The sequence below is a fragment of the Aulostomus chinensis genome, chromosome 8 (assembly GCF_037954235.1).
Source record: "Aulostomus chinensis isolate RoL2024-O1b breed Wild chromosome 8, RoL_Achi_v1.0, whole genome shotgun sequence".
In the NCBI taxonomy this organism is placed as follows: domain Eukaryota; kingdom Metazoa; phylum Chordata; class Actinopteri; order Syngnathiformes; family Aulostomidae; genus Aulostomus; species Aulostomus chinensis.
In genome coordinates, this window is record NC_141327.1 from 14,229,753 (window position 1) to 14,245,218 (window position 15,466).

Sequence of the window (15,466 nt, forward strand, 5' to 3'; positions counted from 1 at the left end):
GTCACAATTCGAAGAAGAGTAAGTGGTAAATGGTAAATTACAACCTTATCAAACCTGTTGGATTAGAACTCAGAGTGTGTTTTGCCCGCCCAGCTAACAAATGTTGTACATGTAAAAACAAAACAAAAAAACAACAACGGGGAAATAGCAGTTAATGTCTTTGGAGTCATTCTCAGTCAGAGTCAGAGCGCACCGGAATCTGCGTTAGCGCAGCGTGACTCAGATCAGCTGATTATTAGTGTGTGTGCGTGTGTGTAAGAGAGAGAGAGAAAGAGAGAGAGAAAGAGTGTACAACACACGTTCAAAAGTAAAAACTATAAACTATTCCTACGCAAATAACATTTGTTCTACATTCACGTGTATTTTAGGCTTGTGGTTGCTCTTGTCTAGATTTGTATATGTTCTTACATAAGCAAGTACAATCCCGACTCTTAATCAGAATGTGTGTGTGTGTGTGTGTGTGTTTGTGTGTATGTGTGTGTGTGTGTGTGTGTGTGTGTGTGTGTGTGTGTGTGTGTGTGTGTGTGTGTGTATGTGTGTGGGTGGGTGTGGGTGTGCCTCACTATGCGCTCTCAGGTTGTTTAGTCTGGTTTTGTCGTGACTCAACTTCATAAGCACAAATCGCGGCCCTCTAATTGGAATTTATTTGTTCCTCCTCACTCACGTCCTCGACTGCTCTTCATGACTAACCTGTTCAGCTAGAATCCCTCTGACCTGACCAGAAGCGTCCTGACCACAACGTTCCACCTACCACAGTCTGGAAGCACGAGTGCAGCTGTGTGAGGAAGGGCGGCTTGTCCTGTTGGGCCAGGACTCTCTTCTCCACCATGGTGCATTCCACATCATCGTCCTGGATCACCACGTCCTTCTTCAGGATCTTTATTGCATACAGCTCTTCAGTGGCCTTCATCTCAGCCAGCATGACCTGCAGTCAACACAGACAGGAAAGAGTCATTTCTACATGCAGTTCAACAGGGTTTTTTTTGTCCCTTTAAACATCAGATCTCATGTGCTTTAAGCAACATTTCACATTTCACACAGATTTGGTGACTCTTGAATCTTGAATAAAAGCAAAAACAAAACAGCAGAATTATCCAAAACATCCATTTCTAACCGCTTGAACTCGTCCGGTAAAATCCCTGTGGAGTTCAACTGGATGAACAAGCTGGTCCCAGTCGTTCATGGTGGCGTTGAACTGGAGGTGTTCTATTTGTTTGCTTTTAAGTGTTTTAAGATTATTAAGCATATGGCTATATGAAGAAGATGTAGACTACAAAATAAATATGTGGGGTTTTTAGAATTTTGTTACACAAAGGTTTGAAAAAAATGGAAACAAAGGCATATTTTGGTGAGTTTACTACACGTTAGAGGTGAAATATTATCTTAATTATTTTGCAGGGGGCCAGTTTAGACTTAGCTTTTGTAATATTTCCTTCATAAGTAGCACGATGTTCCTTTGATTAATCTCTCAATATTCATGAGGGCCAATTCTGCAGCGTTCTTTGTTCATTAGAGTTTAAAGATGTTTGTGCTGTTTGAATATAGATAATAATTTAGAAAGAATGAAAATAAATGTGGCGAATCAGATTCACTCAAAGTGCCGTTTGATTCCTCTCAAGCGTGTCATTACTGAGAGTTGAGGAGGACATTATTCAGCTGCAGTGTTTGCTGCTAAGTGGTCTAATGTATTCTCCATGATTCCAGTGGTTCAGGTCAGTGATGAAATTCACAGTCGACCAGAAAAGCCAGAAGGGCGATCAGATTTATTAAAAAAAAAAAAAAAGACATTGTGGATACATTATTGTAATTATACAGACCACCATCAATTCAATTCAATTCAATTCATTCATTCAATTCAATTCAATTCAATTCAATTCAATTCAATTCAATTCAATTCAATTCATTCAATTCAATTCTGTGAGTTCAAATGCACACCTTTTCAAACACCAACCAAAACAGCCAAGCGGATATAATTGACTTTGTCTTGTGTGTTCTAGCAGTTTCAGGAAAAAACAGGATTACCTTGCCAAAGCTGCCTTTGCCAAGTACAGCCAAGAAGGAGAAGTCGCCGAGTTTGACCTGGTCCAGGCTGTTGAACTGAAGCTGGCTGGAATGGCTGCCATCTGGCTCGGTGATCACCTTAGTTCCTGGGCCTAGCTTGGCTTTCTGCTCTCACAGGGAACAGAGGATGCAGCATGTATGAGAAATACACTTCAAAAAATGCTCTTCAAGTAACACACACGTAAGTCTCCAATGTGCATTTTCAGATAAGATGCCACTGAGTTCCTGATTCCAAAAATGTACACTTTTTTTCGAACAGTTATGTCACGTCATGCATGAAATAAACATAAACAGACAGAACCAAAAGTAAACTTAGGAGAATGGGTGGATTCTTCTTGTAGCCAGATGAGATGAGAACCACTTTAAGACCAAACCTCTGCATTTTCTTCTTTTACCTTGTCACTGTGGTGTAGCTATGGTTACACACAAACTGTTTCCTCTACAGACACCGTTCATTTGCTCAGTGGCCAACTCACGGCAGCAAGACTGTACACTGATCGATCAGCAGACTTGAAATGTAATGAGGCGTCAGTGTGGGGCTGATGTGACGGTAATGGCTCCTTACAAACACACAATTCTGTTCTTTGGCAAACACAAATATCCATTTTAACGTTTTCAAATGTTTTTCACTGTAATGTAAACTCATAATAATATCCCAACTACTTCTTCTTGGTGGAATGAATCAAAAGCCACATCCGTTCTAGCTGTTCTGTAGGTAGTGAACTAATAAAATGAACAGAAGAAGAACAAATTCTCTCCAAATCTATCATGAAGAATTACAGGTCACTACTTATTTTTGCTAATTAATTTCCCTTCATGTGCCAGGTGATTGTTTCCAACCTTATAAAAGCAAAACATAGAGTTCTGCTGATGTCATCTACATAACACTGGCCGCACTGATGACGTGTCCACTGAGAAGGCTGCATGGTGTTAAAGTCCTGTAGAGTAAGATGCCTCATGGTGGCTCCCTGCTCACAGGGACTCATGTAATGATTGCTTTGCTTGGTTGAAGTGTTCAAAATAATAATTTTCTGAAATGTCAACGGAAAAAATGAATGGGAGGTTCACTTTCGGATCCAGAGCCACTCCCTAAATAAAAATGGAGGGGGGAAAAAAAATGTCACCTTCTATTCACTTCCTTCATGCCAAAAACATGCTTAATCTCCCTGTAAGGCAAGATGCATCAGTGAGCTTCTGGTAAAACCAAATTCCCTGGAAAAATAAAGGACCTCTCTAATGAATAGCTAATGTCCAACACAACAGCAAGGTCCATTCTTTAAAATTTCTCTGCAAACGTCCGGGTTTCACACTCAGTCAAAGAAGAGCACAGATCAAAACTCATGCTGAGCCTCAGTATCGGGGAGTATCAACATCCACATGCTCCACAACCACTACAGCTTCAGCAAGAGTCCACCACAGTTAAGCCAACAACCAACACTTTAGTATCACGCTCTCTGCAGGAATGTAATTACTGAGCTGTTTGATTTGTCAATACTGACCCACATATTGGTTCTGAATGGGATAAATAAAATCCAGGAAGACAGCTGATGAAAACCTTTGTGTTTTCTTCAAATAAAATTTACTGAAGAGTTCATCATTCCTGACTGATGGGAGTAGCAACGACTGCCGAGCAGCTTTAGTTTGGTTAAAAGCGGCTACTATTCTGTCTTCAGTTTGAGAGCAGCAGAGAAACGCACAGCACAGCAGACCGAACCAGATCACAGCACACCTGTAAGCTTTAGCCAATGAAAAGAGCCCGGCCGAGCGGAGCGAGCAGCAGCCTTACTTCCTTCCTCACAGACGCACCTGATCAGAGTCTTCCACAACAGCTCGGCCCTGAAACCACAAGGAGAAGGGAGCCAAAAGGGCTGACTCACTTAGTCCGGCTGAGTGTAAGCTGACTCACGAGCAAGAACACGCAGATAGTTGAGGGAAGATATACTGGATGCAGCTCTTACACACACACACATACAGACATACAGAGGCTGAATCGTGACATCACCATCCATCGTGTGAAATCCATATGCGTACTGCATTTAAAGTAGTTCCATGAGCATAGTGTTGTGTACGAATCACACAGTGGTAGAATCGTAGAAACAGCGTAAATGCAACGTTCTCCGGGAAGAAGCAAAATCACCTGTGCCCTTCATCAACCTATCACGGGTTAAAAATATCAGCATCATCATGTTCAAAAAAAAAAAGTGGAGGTAAAATGACATCCTGTGAAAAATGAGAAATGAAATATTTAATAATAAAGAAAACACAGGAACATAGGTGGAGGAGAAGGGAATGAATAGCTTGGGTTTTGCTCACACACACACACACACACACACACACACACAAAGAGGAGCAGTTGATTGCTTTGTCTGCAACAGCTCTAACAACGTATTTCAGTTAACTGCTGACATCTAGTGGTCACAGTCATTTTTTGCTGTTGTTTCAAGCCAGATATTCACCCATTTCTGCAGCCTGTTACTCTTCTATTGATAACCACGGAACGTGATTTGATGATGGGATGCCTGCAGGTCGATGATAAAGATCACATGAAGCCATGGTATCAATGGCTGTGTGCCTCCAGTTAAGGTTTCGATGGACGATGGTGAATACGCAAGAGAGAAAGGCGATCCACAGACAAGAAGCATGGTAATACCAAAACGTTCATGCAGAGATGAGAAGTGGAGCGGTGTCAGGATTTACTAACAACCCTCAGACAAACAGAGAGCAGTGAAGAGGACCTAATGTACTCTAAATGGCCATTAGACCCATGACACTGATCTACTGGAGCGATATTCGTTCATTTTTATTTTTGATCACCATCCCACATCCAGGATAAATTGTTAGTAAATTATATCTTTTGCAGTAGCTTGAAACCACATACAAATGATAAGACATGAGAGGAAGTGAAGGAACATGTCACCACAACAAGAGAAGAGGGGTCTCATTTATAAAAGGGTTACAAAAATCTACAAAATAGATGTCAGGAGCGAGGAGTTGGAAATGACCATCAGGCTTTGCATCCTGTCTGTAAGATTAAATTGAGGGTTACAAAAGTCCTGAGGTGAGTAAGAACAAATTTATGCGTGACAACATGTCACGTATGAGAACCAATGTTCCTTTGAGTAATGATAAGTTTGCGCATAAGAATCAGCCTCGTATTCTCGCCCTCATGGGGAAATGCAATCATTAATGGTCAAACAGCACCTGATGAGCTTCTGATCACAGGTTCCTTACAATGTATTCATCAGCTACCAATGACAGCAACTACCTAAATAATGGGGAATATTATCGTCCAGGGGCGGCATGGCTCAGAGGTAGAAGGTCGTCCAGCAACCAAAGGGTCGCTGGTTCAATCCTCACTTCCATGTGACCATGTCAAAGTATCCTTATCCAAAATACTGAATCCCTAATTGCTCCCGATGGCCCTGTGACGGCCTGACGACCTGTCCAGGGTGAACCCTGCCTCTCGACCAATATCAGCTGGGATAGCCCCCCGACCTGGCGTCCTTTAATGGATAAGAGGTATAGAAAGTGGATGGATGATTGTCCGAAGGTTGACAGGAGAATACGAGCGTTTAAATGTAAGCTTCATCATGCTGAACTTGGCCTTCATTACAACTAGGACTGATAATGAAGTGTCGGACAGTCCGTGTACAGGTGGTGAGGCTTTATGAGGTAAGACGGCTGAGGTATCTGAAAACTAAAACAGTACTTGGCGATAGTCATGACTCTTGAGACACTGACAAAAGACTCAACTTGGGCTTGAGACAGACGACTCGAAACGGACTTGATTTTTAAAGAAAAATATTTGCATTTTTGGAGAAAATGAGAAGTTACACTCAGTTTTGAAACATAACTGACTGATTTCTACTGAATAGCACACAAACCTGGCAACTTACCAGGGGACCAACGGAGAGCGAAGTTTGAAGAAACTAGCATGGAAGAGGCTTTTGCAATATCATAAAAAATTTGTTGTTGATGACGTTCTACTAGCAATGATGATAATTTGCTCGGATCAAGATCGTCTCTCTCTCTCTCTCCTCTGTGCTCAGGTCGTGGTGAATGTGATGGTGAGAAAGATAAAATATTCAGCAGACTCACGTTTATGAGCTGAGTTGCTTTTTGTTTGTATGCAACAGTTATAAATGAGACCCGAAGAGAGAGAGGAGAGGAGAGGAGAGGAGAGGAGAGGAGAGGAGAGGAGAGGAGAGGAGAGGAGAGGAGAGGAGAGGAGAGGAGAGGAGAGGAGAGGAGAGGGCTACCTTTAGATTAAAGTTAATTTGGTAGTCCTGAGGGACAGCAGGGAAAAGAAGGGGGAGAAAAGAGGAAGAGAGAAACTCTTGCATTAAATATGACAATGTGACACAGGATGAAGAAGCAATTGTACAGTATAAGTCTCACCAAGCACACAGGAAGGAGCAGGAAGCTAAGAGGAGAAGGGAGAGAACCACAGAGGGGTTTATGACGAAGGAAAAGGGAGAAGAAGGCACACTGTCCAGGCCAGAGAGTCCAAAACAGATACCAGACAAGTGCATGAACCATTTCCAGATACGCTCTTTGAAAACATAAATATCACGTGGACTTCTTACCATGACAACTCTGTTATGACTAACTTCATTTTCTGAGCCGAAATGTTGCCATGTCAACACTAGAGCTGCAGCAATTCATCGATTTACAACTGAAAGAAAATAAATCGCTATTTTCATAATCAGTTAATCATTTCCATCTGTAGTTTTCAAGCAAGAGTGTCAAACTTACGCTGGTTCCATTCTCTTAAATACAAGGATTTAACATTTTTGTCAATTAAGACTAAAAGAGGCAATCTGAACGTGTCACTGGGCTCTGGGATGTTGTGATCAGCACGTGTCAGATTAAGATTAAGAGATGATGGAAATGAACTATTAATCTGCAGCATTTCTCATCACTGGTTTAATTTGCATTCTTTATCATACGACTTTAGATGCTGGTGGATGATGATGCCTCAAAATAAATCAGAGGGTAGTGCTACTTTAGAATTGAGAATTTGAATTGATGATTTACAATTCATACATTTTTTTTAACACTTCTGCATGATTTTGACATTAATGGCAAACATGATGATGCCAAACAGGATCTTAAACATAACCCTAAAGAATAGCTATGGAAAAATTAAAGCTTTTTTTTTTTTTTTTTTAATAACATCAAAAAATACATTCATCACAGTAGAAGATTTAATCTCCAGCCTTTTTTCTGTCTGTCTCCGTGCAGCAGAAAGGTTGTGAATAACTGGTAATCCAGTGAAAACTCAGGGGAAGAATAAAGAATGAGAAGAAAGGCGGAGGATGAAAATAACGTTACAGTAACCCTGAAAACTGTTACAGACGATCAGAGCATTACTTTGCTCTCAGACACGCAAACGCTGCAAAATGGACACAAGAAAGTTGCGAGATGTCATCTCTCATCAGTGACCTCACCTAAAAACTGTTCCTCACAGTGTGCGAATGTTTGTACGTGTGGCCTTTATTCTTATCATCTTAAACACTCCAAAACTGTTTGGTTTTTTTTTTTTTAATCACAATCATTGACAAGGTGCTAAAAACACGATCCCTTCCACTCACCTCAATACATGAACACGTATAACAATACTTGTACTGTTATGTTGTACTTTCACAGTGGAGACCAAAATTGGAGAACAACTTATAATTTGCTCAATTTTAAAGTCACTGCTTGTTTTACATTTGAAGTGATGCTGTCATGGATAGAAGGGACGTCTATTCTCAAGTGTAACATGAAAACCTGAAACCAGAGATTTTCACAACAGCTCTGATCAAAAATAGGGAAAACTTTCAGAAACGTCCCAGGTATTGGTATTAATCTGGCACCGAGTGACAATTTACTTGATTGTTGGACAGGCCCTTTTTATCTGGCAGTACTTCTAGTTACTTGGCAGGCAAGATGGCAGGTTGTCCAGATGAAGGCTAAAGGGCTGAAAGACCCTCTCAGCCACTGCAAGTGAGGTTGGGCGTTTCAAGTCTGTGATTTTAAGAACAATGAAACTTTACAAGGACAAAGATTAATTTCAGTCCCCCAAAAAGGCTGGTCGTCCATGTAAAAGAAGCACACAGGTCAACAGGATTATGCGAAGACATTCAATGGGGAATCGGTTCAACACTGCAACTGGAATTGCCCGCCAGTTTAGTGCTGAACAGGGCAAGGATCTGTCTCAGCACACAGCGTCTCGCCATTTAAGAAAATTTGGACTGAAAGCCCTCTCTGCAGTGCCCAAACCGTTCATCAGCAAAAAAGAATGAAAGGCTAGACTTCCTTTTGCTGAGGAGCACGTTGTGTGGACCAAGGAGAACTGGTTCAGAGTGATGGGAAACATTCTGTTTGGCGTCGGACTGGGGAGTTGAACCCAATGTGTGTTAAGAAGTCAGTTAAATGCAGAGGAGGAAATGTCAGGGTTTGGGGGTTGTTCTCTGCAGCAGGAGTTGGGCCTCCAGTACAGCTCTAGGCAGGGTGAATGCAAACGTATATGTGAACTCTCATCAACATGCAATTCCTTCAATCAGCCCGCAAAGCCTCCTGTCACACTGCAAAATAGGTTAAGCGGTTCTTCGAAACCGAGAATATTGAAACGATGAGCCCAGAGGGGTCCTGATCTAAACCCCATAGAGAATCTCTGGCAAATCCTCAGTGACAAAGTAATGGATAAGAAACCCACAAGACAAGAAGAACGGACCAAGATCAAACCAGATGAATGAAGTATTAATAATTGGTTCTCTCATTTTGATCTCCACTGTGTGTGTGTGTGTGTGTGTGTGTGTGTGTGTGTATTTCCTCTTTGACTTGTCAACCTTTTTCCTCAGGAATTAATGTGTGTGAAAAATGATCTGCTAAATTAAGCGTCCACCACCACCCCTGTGTTAGCTTTAATTTCCTGAATATTATGTAATGTATAGTTCTTCTTAAGTCCTGAGGGACTTATTTGTTTGTGTGTGTGTGTGTGTGTGTGTGTGTGTGTGTGTGTGTGTGTGTGTTTGCATGTGCTTTTATTGTGCTTCCCTCGCATGTTTTGTTTGACTCATTCGCATGCAGAAATGTACAAGATACACAATAAACAAAAATCACCAACAAGCGTCTTTATCATTTGAGTCATAAAACTGTTTTTCTTCATTCGTGTTGAATTATCACGAAGCATCATATTCCATTTAAAAAGATTTTTAAAATCATTCACCCAGAAATCACCAATAAGAACACGAGCCTCTCCACATATTCAGGACAGGCCCGAGCAGGTTTGACTGCTCACAGCACTGCGACTGGTTATTTCTTATTAAGTAAAAGCTCAAATTTCTTCATGACATCACTTCATGGTGTTCTTGACATTGATGGAACGCACAGCAGGGCCGCGACCACTGTGAGCTTTAATGCAGGATAATCACTAGTAAAACAAGTCGCACCAGACAGCACAGACCTGTCACGTCAGCTCCTTTTCTTCTCCTTTTCTTTAAATTAATGATTCTATTTATGTTTTATGATTTTATCTGCCTTTTTGTGATTTTAAGATTTTTCTGCAACTGTAAAGCACTTTGAGTTGCCATGTGTATGAATTGTGCTCTACAAATAAACTTGCCTTGCCTTGCCTTAAGAAACAGTCGACACAGTATTTAATATCGAACCATTAAAGTCTACCTCATTGAGAAAAAAAAAATCTCTTGGAATTTCACATTTTTAACCAAAGTCTGCATGAAATATCTAATTGAATACTACATCTCTTTAATATCACCCGCTTTGTTTACGACGGAAAAAAGATTAAAAGACAACGGTCCGCCTACAAATTATATCTCAAAGGCTTCGGGATCTGCTTTCACCGACCTCACAGCTGAATTCCCTCTGATGTCGGAACAAAATTGAATCATCAGACACACGGATGTCTTTGAAAGCTGCAGCTGCTTGATCTGACAGCTGTGCAGCTACCGAGAGCAAGTGACCATCTGATATGATTAACTCCTGTTTAGTGATATAAATATAAAATACGGCAATGAATTTCACAGGCTGCCTAACAGAGGACATCGTGCACAGGGAAATCACAGCGTTTCCGCTGAGCTGAAGGAAAGACATAGCTGTTCTTTTTTTGGTTCTATATTAGACACACCGGACGAGAGAACTCAAATAAGTCACGCAAACAAACGGATGACAATAATGTGCAAGAGTGGTTACAATCCTCACCTCAAATTTCTGCCTCAGTTCTTCGTTCCCGTCATCCTCCTCTGAGATGGGAACGTTGTAATACTCCCCCTCCTCCTGGCACAATAACTTATACCTGGCAAAAGAAGCGGGGGAAGTTGATGGGAGAGAGAAAGTAAGATGGACACCTACACGGAACCTGACTTAAGACTGATTTGTTTGTCCATCTTCCCCTTGTCGACCCTGCAGTTCTGAAAATGTGGCAATCTTGATGCGTTTGTTTCTTCGGTATCTGATGGATGAGACACAATATCCACCAAGAACACGCCTGGAACACTCAGCTCTGGCTGGCTGGTGGTGAGCAGGTGGGCGGTGCTTGGTTCTGGTTTTCAACACGGTGGCCGTAATGCAAATGTTTTAAGTTTAGTGCTTAACAATATACAATAAATGTTAAAAATGTGATCCAGGAATAGAACATCAGCACCATCTTTAACTGGATGCATTCCACCGGATAGACTAACAACCGAGACGAGGTTGCATTTATGCAAACGCAGATGGCCAACTCACGTAGCCATCATGAACTTCACCCAAAAAAATAGAATCCACCAACTTCACATAAGACAATAAATTGTTGGACACCATCGGTGTGTTCATGAACAACTGGGAAGCGGGAAAGTTCAAATCTTCGAGGTGACAGAATCTGAAAATCCTAATTGCAAAATGGAAAGTTTTTGAGAGCTCTGGGAAGAAGTCATGATGTCATTGGACATGGCAGCCTTTGTGGTATAAGAAGAGAAATGTTCTTCCTTCAAATTCAGAGACGTCTCCTCATTGTTAACGTAGGTCATAGACATTAATACAGGCGATTTCCAACAACAGTTTTTGTGCAGCTGAAGTGCCCCGGGTCGGTCCATGGTGTGTACTGTGAGGTGGTTGTTGCAGTAAATAGTTATTATCTATTGGAGCAGCCACACTGACTGCGACTGATACTAGCGAGGTGTTCCTAATGAAGACATAGTACAAAAAGATCAACGGCCAAGTGAGTATTACCAGCCACAGACGGGAGACTTCATCAGCTCTGACACACCAAAGGAAAGAGCTCCCATGAAGTCATTCCTGGTTGTCCGGTCCCAGTCCCACACCTCCACTGACAGCCTGCGGTCTTTGTCTGTGGGCTTCAGCTTGCTGCTCAAAACACAGAGAAACATGATGGTTGTGTTTAAGTTCAATAGCACTGGGATTAGATTCCGCAACAGATGCTTTACTCACAAGGTAAAGGTTTCATTCCATTTGGGGTTGAGGCTGGAGCGTATGGTTTTGGTCTTCTGCTTGGTCTCGTTTTTGGGGTCAGGGATCAGCTTGAGCTTGACGTATGGGTCAGACAGGCCGTTGGGGTCCATGGGTATCATGTTTTTGCCTTCACCAACTGAAGACAGGAAATGAAGGAAAAGATAGAGACATTTTTAATTGTTGATATTTGTGTGTGTGTGTACAGTGTGTGTGAACAGTGTGTGTGTGTACAGTGTGTGTGTGTGTGTGTGTGTGTGTGTGTGTGTGTCTGTGCAGAGTAGGTTGACTGTAAACGTAAGACTTTTGCAACAGAACAGTTTTAGAACACACTCAGCTGTTGGCTAAGATGGATTCTATTTAATAACCCTTGAGTGAAAAGCTAAATGAACAAATTGTCTTTAATCTACACTGAGGTCTCCATTTGTATTCAGTTCATTCTCTACAGTGTAAATCACTTTGGTCAGAAAAAAAAAAAAACCTAGACGCTTTCTTTTAAGCAACAGGTGAAGATCAATAGAATAAATTGCAGGCGTTCGAGATCAAACAGAGGGCCTGTGAGGACAGCAGCAGTATCAGGAGCAAATACAGGAAGTATTGTGGGAGCAGTGAATCAGAATTGCAGGCTGTGTCTTGCTTAAGTAGGCGAGGGCTCTCTCTTCCTATCCTCCTGTATTTAGCTGCTCAGTAAACAAGGGCACACCAGGGACAGAGGAGCTCCATTAGCCCTGAGCACTGCCAGACCTGAGCTACTGTAGTGTATACACACACACACACACACACACACACACACACACACACACACTCACTTCTTTATTGACATATGATGCAGACAGGATGGATGGTTGACTTGCATAACTAAGACTCAGCCCCCAGAAATGTGGAAGTCACTGCATCAGGCCCCCGTCAGTGACCCGGTTAGTGAGGGTGCTAGCTGTGGAAAGTAACTCCTCATCGCTGAGTTTTCTGTTTTATAAGCATGTGTTTTGTATGTTTTGTTGTTTTTATACTAAATTGCTACACTTGACCCCCAACACGTTGTTATTATTGAAGGGGACATGGGGGAGGGGAGGTCATTTAAAGAATTTCATGTGGATACATTAAGATTATTTTGAGCACTAGATCACGGACCGCCATCAACTAAAAGGCATTACAGAGGTGTTACGACCTCTTTACGTGGTTTGCCAGTTGCGCAGGGGCAATCAGGAAAGAAGCTCCAGAGGGTCACCAAAACGTCTGTGAGGGTCATCGGGTGCCCTCTACCCACACTGGGGGACCTTCACGGCTCTTACTGCCTCAGGAGAGCCAACACCATCCTGAAGGACTCTTTCCATCTGGGACATTCAAGCAGACGGTACAGGGCCATTAAAACTAGGACAAACAGACTGTTTCTTCCCAACTGCTGTCAGAGCCATAAATGCTTCCTCAACGAAACAAGTGCAATATATCTGTGTCATGCAACTGTCACTACCTCTGTAAAATATCCACTGTCAATGCAATTCACACACACAACTCTCTATTTATATATTTAGTAAACCATGTACAGCATGTTTACGTATATGCCTTTCCCTTGACTTTGTAAGTCTGTATATGGTTCGCCACATTGTTTTTATACTGTTTTTATATATGTTTTTTCTCTGCACTGCAAAGCCTGCACCTTACCTTTCGTTGTACTCGTTACAATGACAATAAAGTGAATCTGAATCTGTATTCATGATCAGAAATGAAAAAATAATTCAAAGAAGGTCATTTTCTGGGGCTAATTTTAAGTAATTTGGTCATGTGTTTGTTGTTGTTTTCTCTTCCTGTAAGCTCCCACAGTGCGAAGGTCTAAGATGAGCGATAGTGCTGAAACCACTGAACCATCACTTTCACAGTGAGGTCATTATTCAACCAGAGTGCTTCCAACTGGCCTGATGAGGAATGTGCTAAGCCAGTGGTTCCCAACCTGGGGTCCAGGCCCCTATGAGGGGTAAAGCATCTCAGTGTCTGTTGTAGTCCATTGTATTCCAACAACAGAGTGAGATGGATATTTGATGAGCCAAAAGTGAACACCATGTGACCACTTGCAGGAGTGTTGGGTGATGTTAGCGAAGACAGATGGAGTGAGATTTTTTTTGTGTGAGACTGGCAGATCCCCTGAAAGATATTTTCTGATGCAGCAGCCGCGGAACCTGTCCCATTATATTTGAGGCTCTGTTTGTGTGTGTGTGTGTGTGTGTGTGTGTGTGTGTGTGTGTGTGTGTGTGTGTGTGTGTGTTAGAGAGAGAGAGAGAGAGAGAGAGAGAGAGAGTGTTTCATCTCTTCTTCTATAGAGTAAACAGATGGGCAGGCAGGGAGAGAGAGAGTGTACTTGAGGTGTGGGAAGGTATCGAGCGATCCTATGCTGGCGAAATCCAATAGAGAAGTGTTGAGGGAGTCGACGGGTATCTAAGAACAGCTTAATGCATGCTGTATTTGCTCTTTATATACACTCCACACACACAAGAGGGAATAGACTCTTTCCCCTATCAACAAAAGAGATGAAATGGAGTAAAAAGTAATGAGCTCACACATTTTGTCTGTTTAATCTGCTTGATTTAATAGTAGATGGCCCCCCAGTCCGTAAATTGACGGAGGTAGCGGCTGTAAAAAGTTACTACTGTAGGATTAATGTTGATCCATGGAGACACTCAGCTGGCCGCTCATATAGACAGTCATATATCAGAGGAACTACCTCCACTGTAAGCGCTCAGTTAGGTACGGGACACACATGGTGCGACTTCAATAACAACACACGCTCCCGAGAGCAAGACAAATGAACGTTATCAGTCTGGAAAAAGAATAAGTGAGAAAGGTGAACTCTTGTGTAATGGTTTGTTATTAGTGAGTAGATACGTGATGTCAAACAATGCAACCTATCTAATGTCTAAAATCAAACATTTGCATGTGAAAGCTTGTTACAAACACGTGTTTGATGTGATCAGAGGAAATAGCACTGCCTTTATTCACTGTGCTTCCAGGCCACACCAGCAGGAGGCTCTCTAGACTGTCTAATGTAGCCTGGGGAGCACAAAGCCTCCCCCCCCATATAACAGCGTGATATCAACCTCACAATGTGTGGTCCCAACTCTATTCAGCTGTGGTGAAGACAGCTTTGTGGTAAAAGTCAGTATCTTAATTAAATGTGTGTGTGTGTGTGTGTGTGTGTGTGTGTGTAGGTGTGTGTGTGTGTGTGTGTGTGTGTGTGTGTATGTTGCATAATGGTGCCATTTTTCTGAGCACAAGTGAACACCCCCCCCCCCCCCCCCCCACCCCATGCACTGGCAAGTGGACACACACAAACATGGATAAAGGAGGCAGGGGTGTGTGCAGGGCTCTTCACAACTTTCTTTGCTTGCATTTTAGCAGCAGCAGTAAACCAAACAGGATTCTCTGTTTTAAAAAGAAAGTTTGGGGATTTTTTTTTAAATCCACCTTTGCTCTGATTAAAACTGACTATGGCAAACATGATTTAAAGGACCAGAGAATAATATTTACTGACATCCAGCACTAAAACTGTGGGTTGACACCACATGATGAGTGACTGTCCTTTTCCGAGCACCAAAGGGAACCTGAGGTAGCCTTCGTTTGAGGATGATACATCAGGTGTTTGTTGGCATTTGCAGGAAATTCCTTTTTTTAACTCTTAAAAGTAGTCCTCCTAGATCCATCTCAAATTTTGTCAGAAATGTCATAAATACCTGGTGACCTGTTACTGTGAAGGCCGCGTTTTGTTACGTAGTGTTACAAAGGTGAAGCGACCAGTTCTAAATTTATAGTCGTTTTTTTGAAGAAGGAACTCTTGTAATGGGACTACATGTCGTGAGAACCTCTCTAAACTTCCCACAGCCGATGAGAGTCGCAGCCTGAAGACATCGACAAGCTGAATTTCAGGCTCAGTCCATCGCCACCGGGCGATTACAGGGCAATAGCT

General features: G+C 42.1%; 1 protein-coding gene across 1 annotated transcript in view; it reads right to left on the reverse strand.

Annotated features, from left to right (window-relative positions):
- The window catches only part of prkcaa (protein kinase C, alpha, a), a 149,460-nt gene that overhangs the window by 41,339 nt on the left and 92,655 nt on the right, over nt 1-15,466 (reverse strand). The window contains exons 6-10 of the mRNA XM_086211090.1: nt 11,494-11,650; nt 11,275-11,409; nt 10,267-10,360; nt 2,023-2,166; nt 752-925 (exon numbers count right to left, since the gene is read on the reverse strand). Coding sequence (XP_086067216.1) covers nt 752-925; nt 2,023-2,166; nt 10,267-10,360; nt 11,275-11,409; nt 11,494-11,650 — 704 coding nt within the window. The remainder of the gene's footprint in view (nt 1-751; nt 926-2,022; nt 2,167-10,266; nt 10,361-11,274; nt 11,410-11,493; nt 11,651-15,466) is intronic.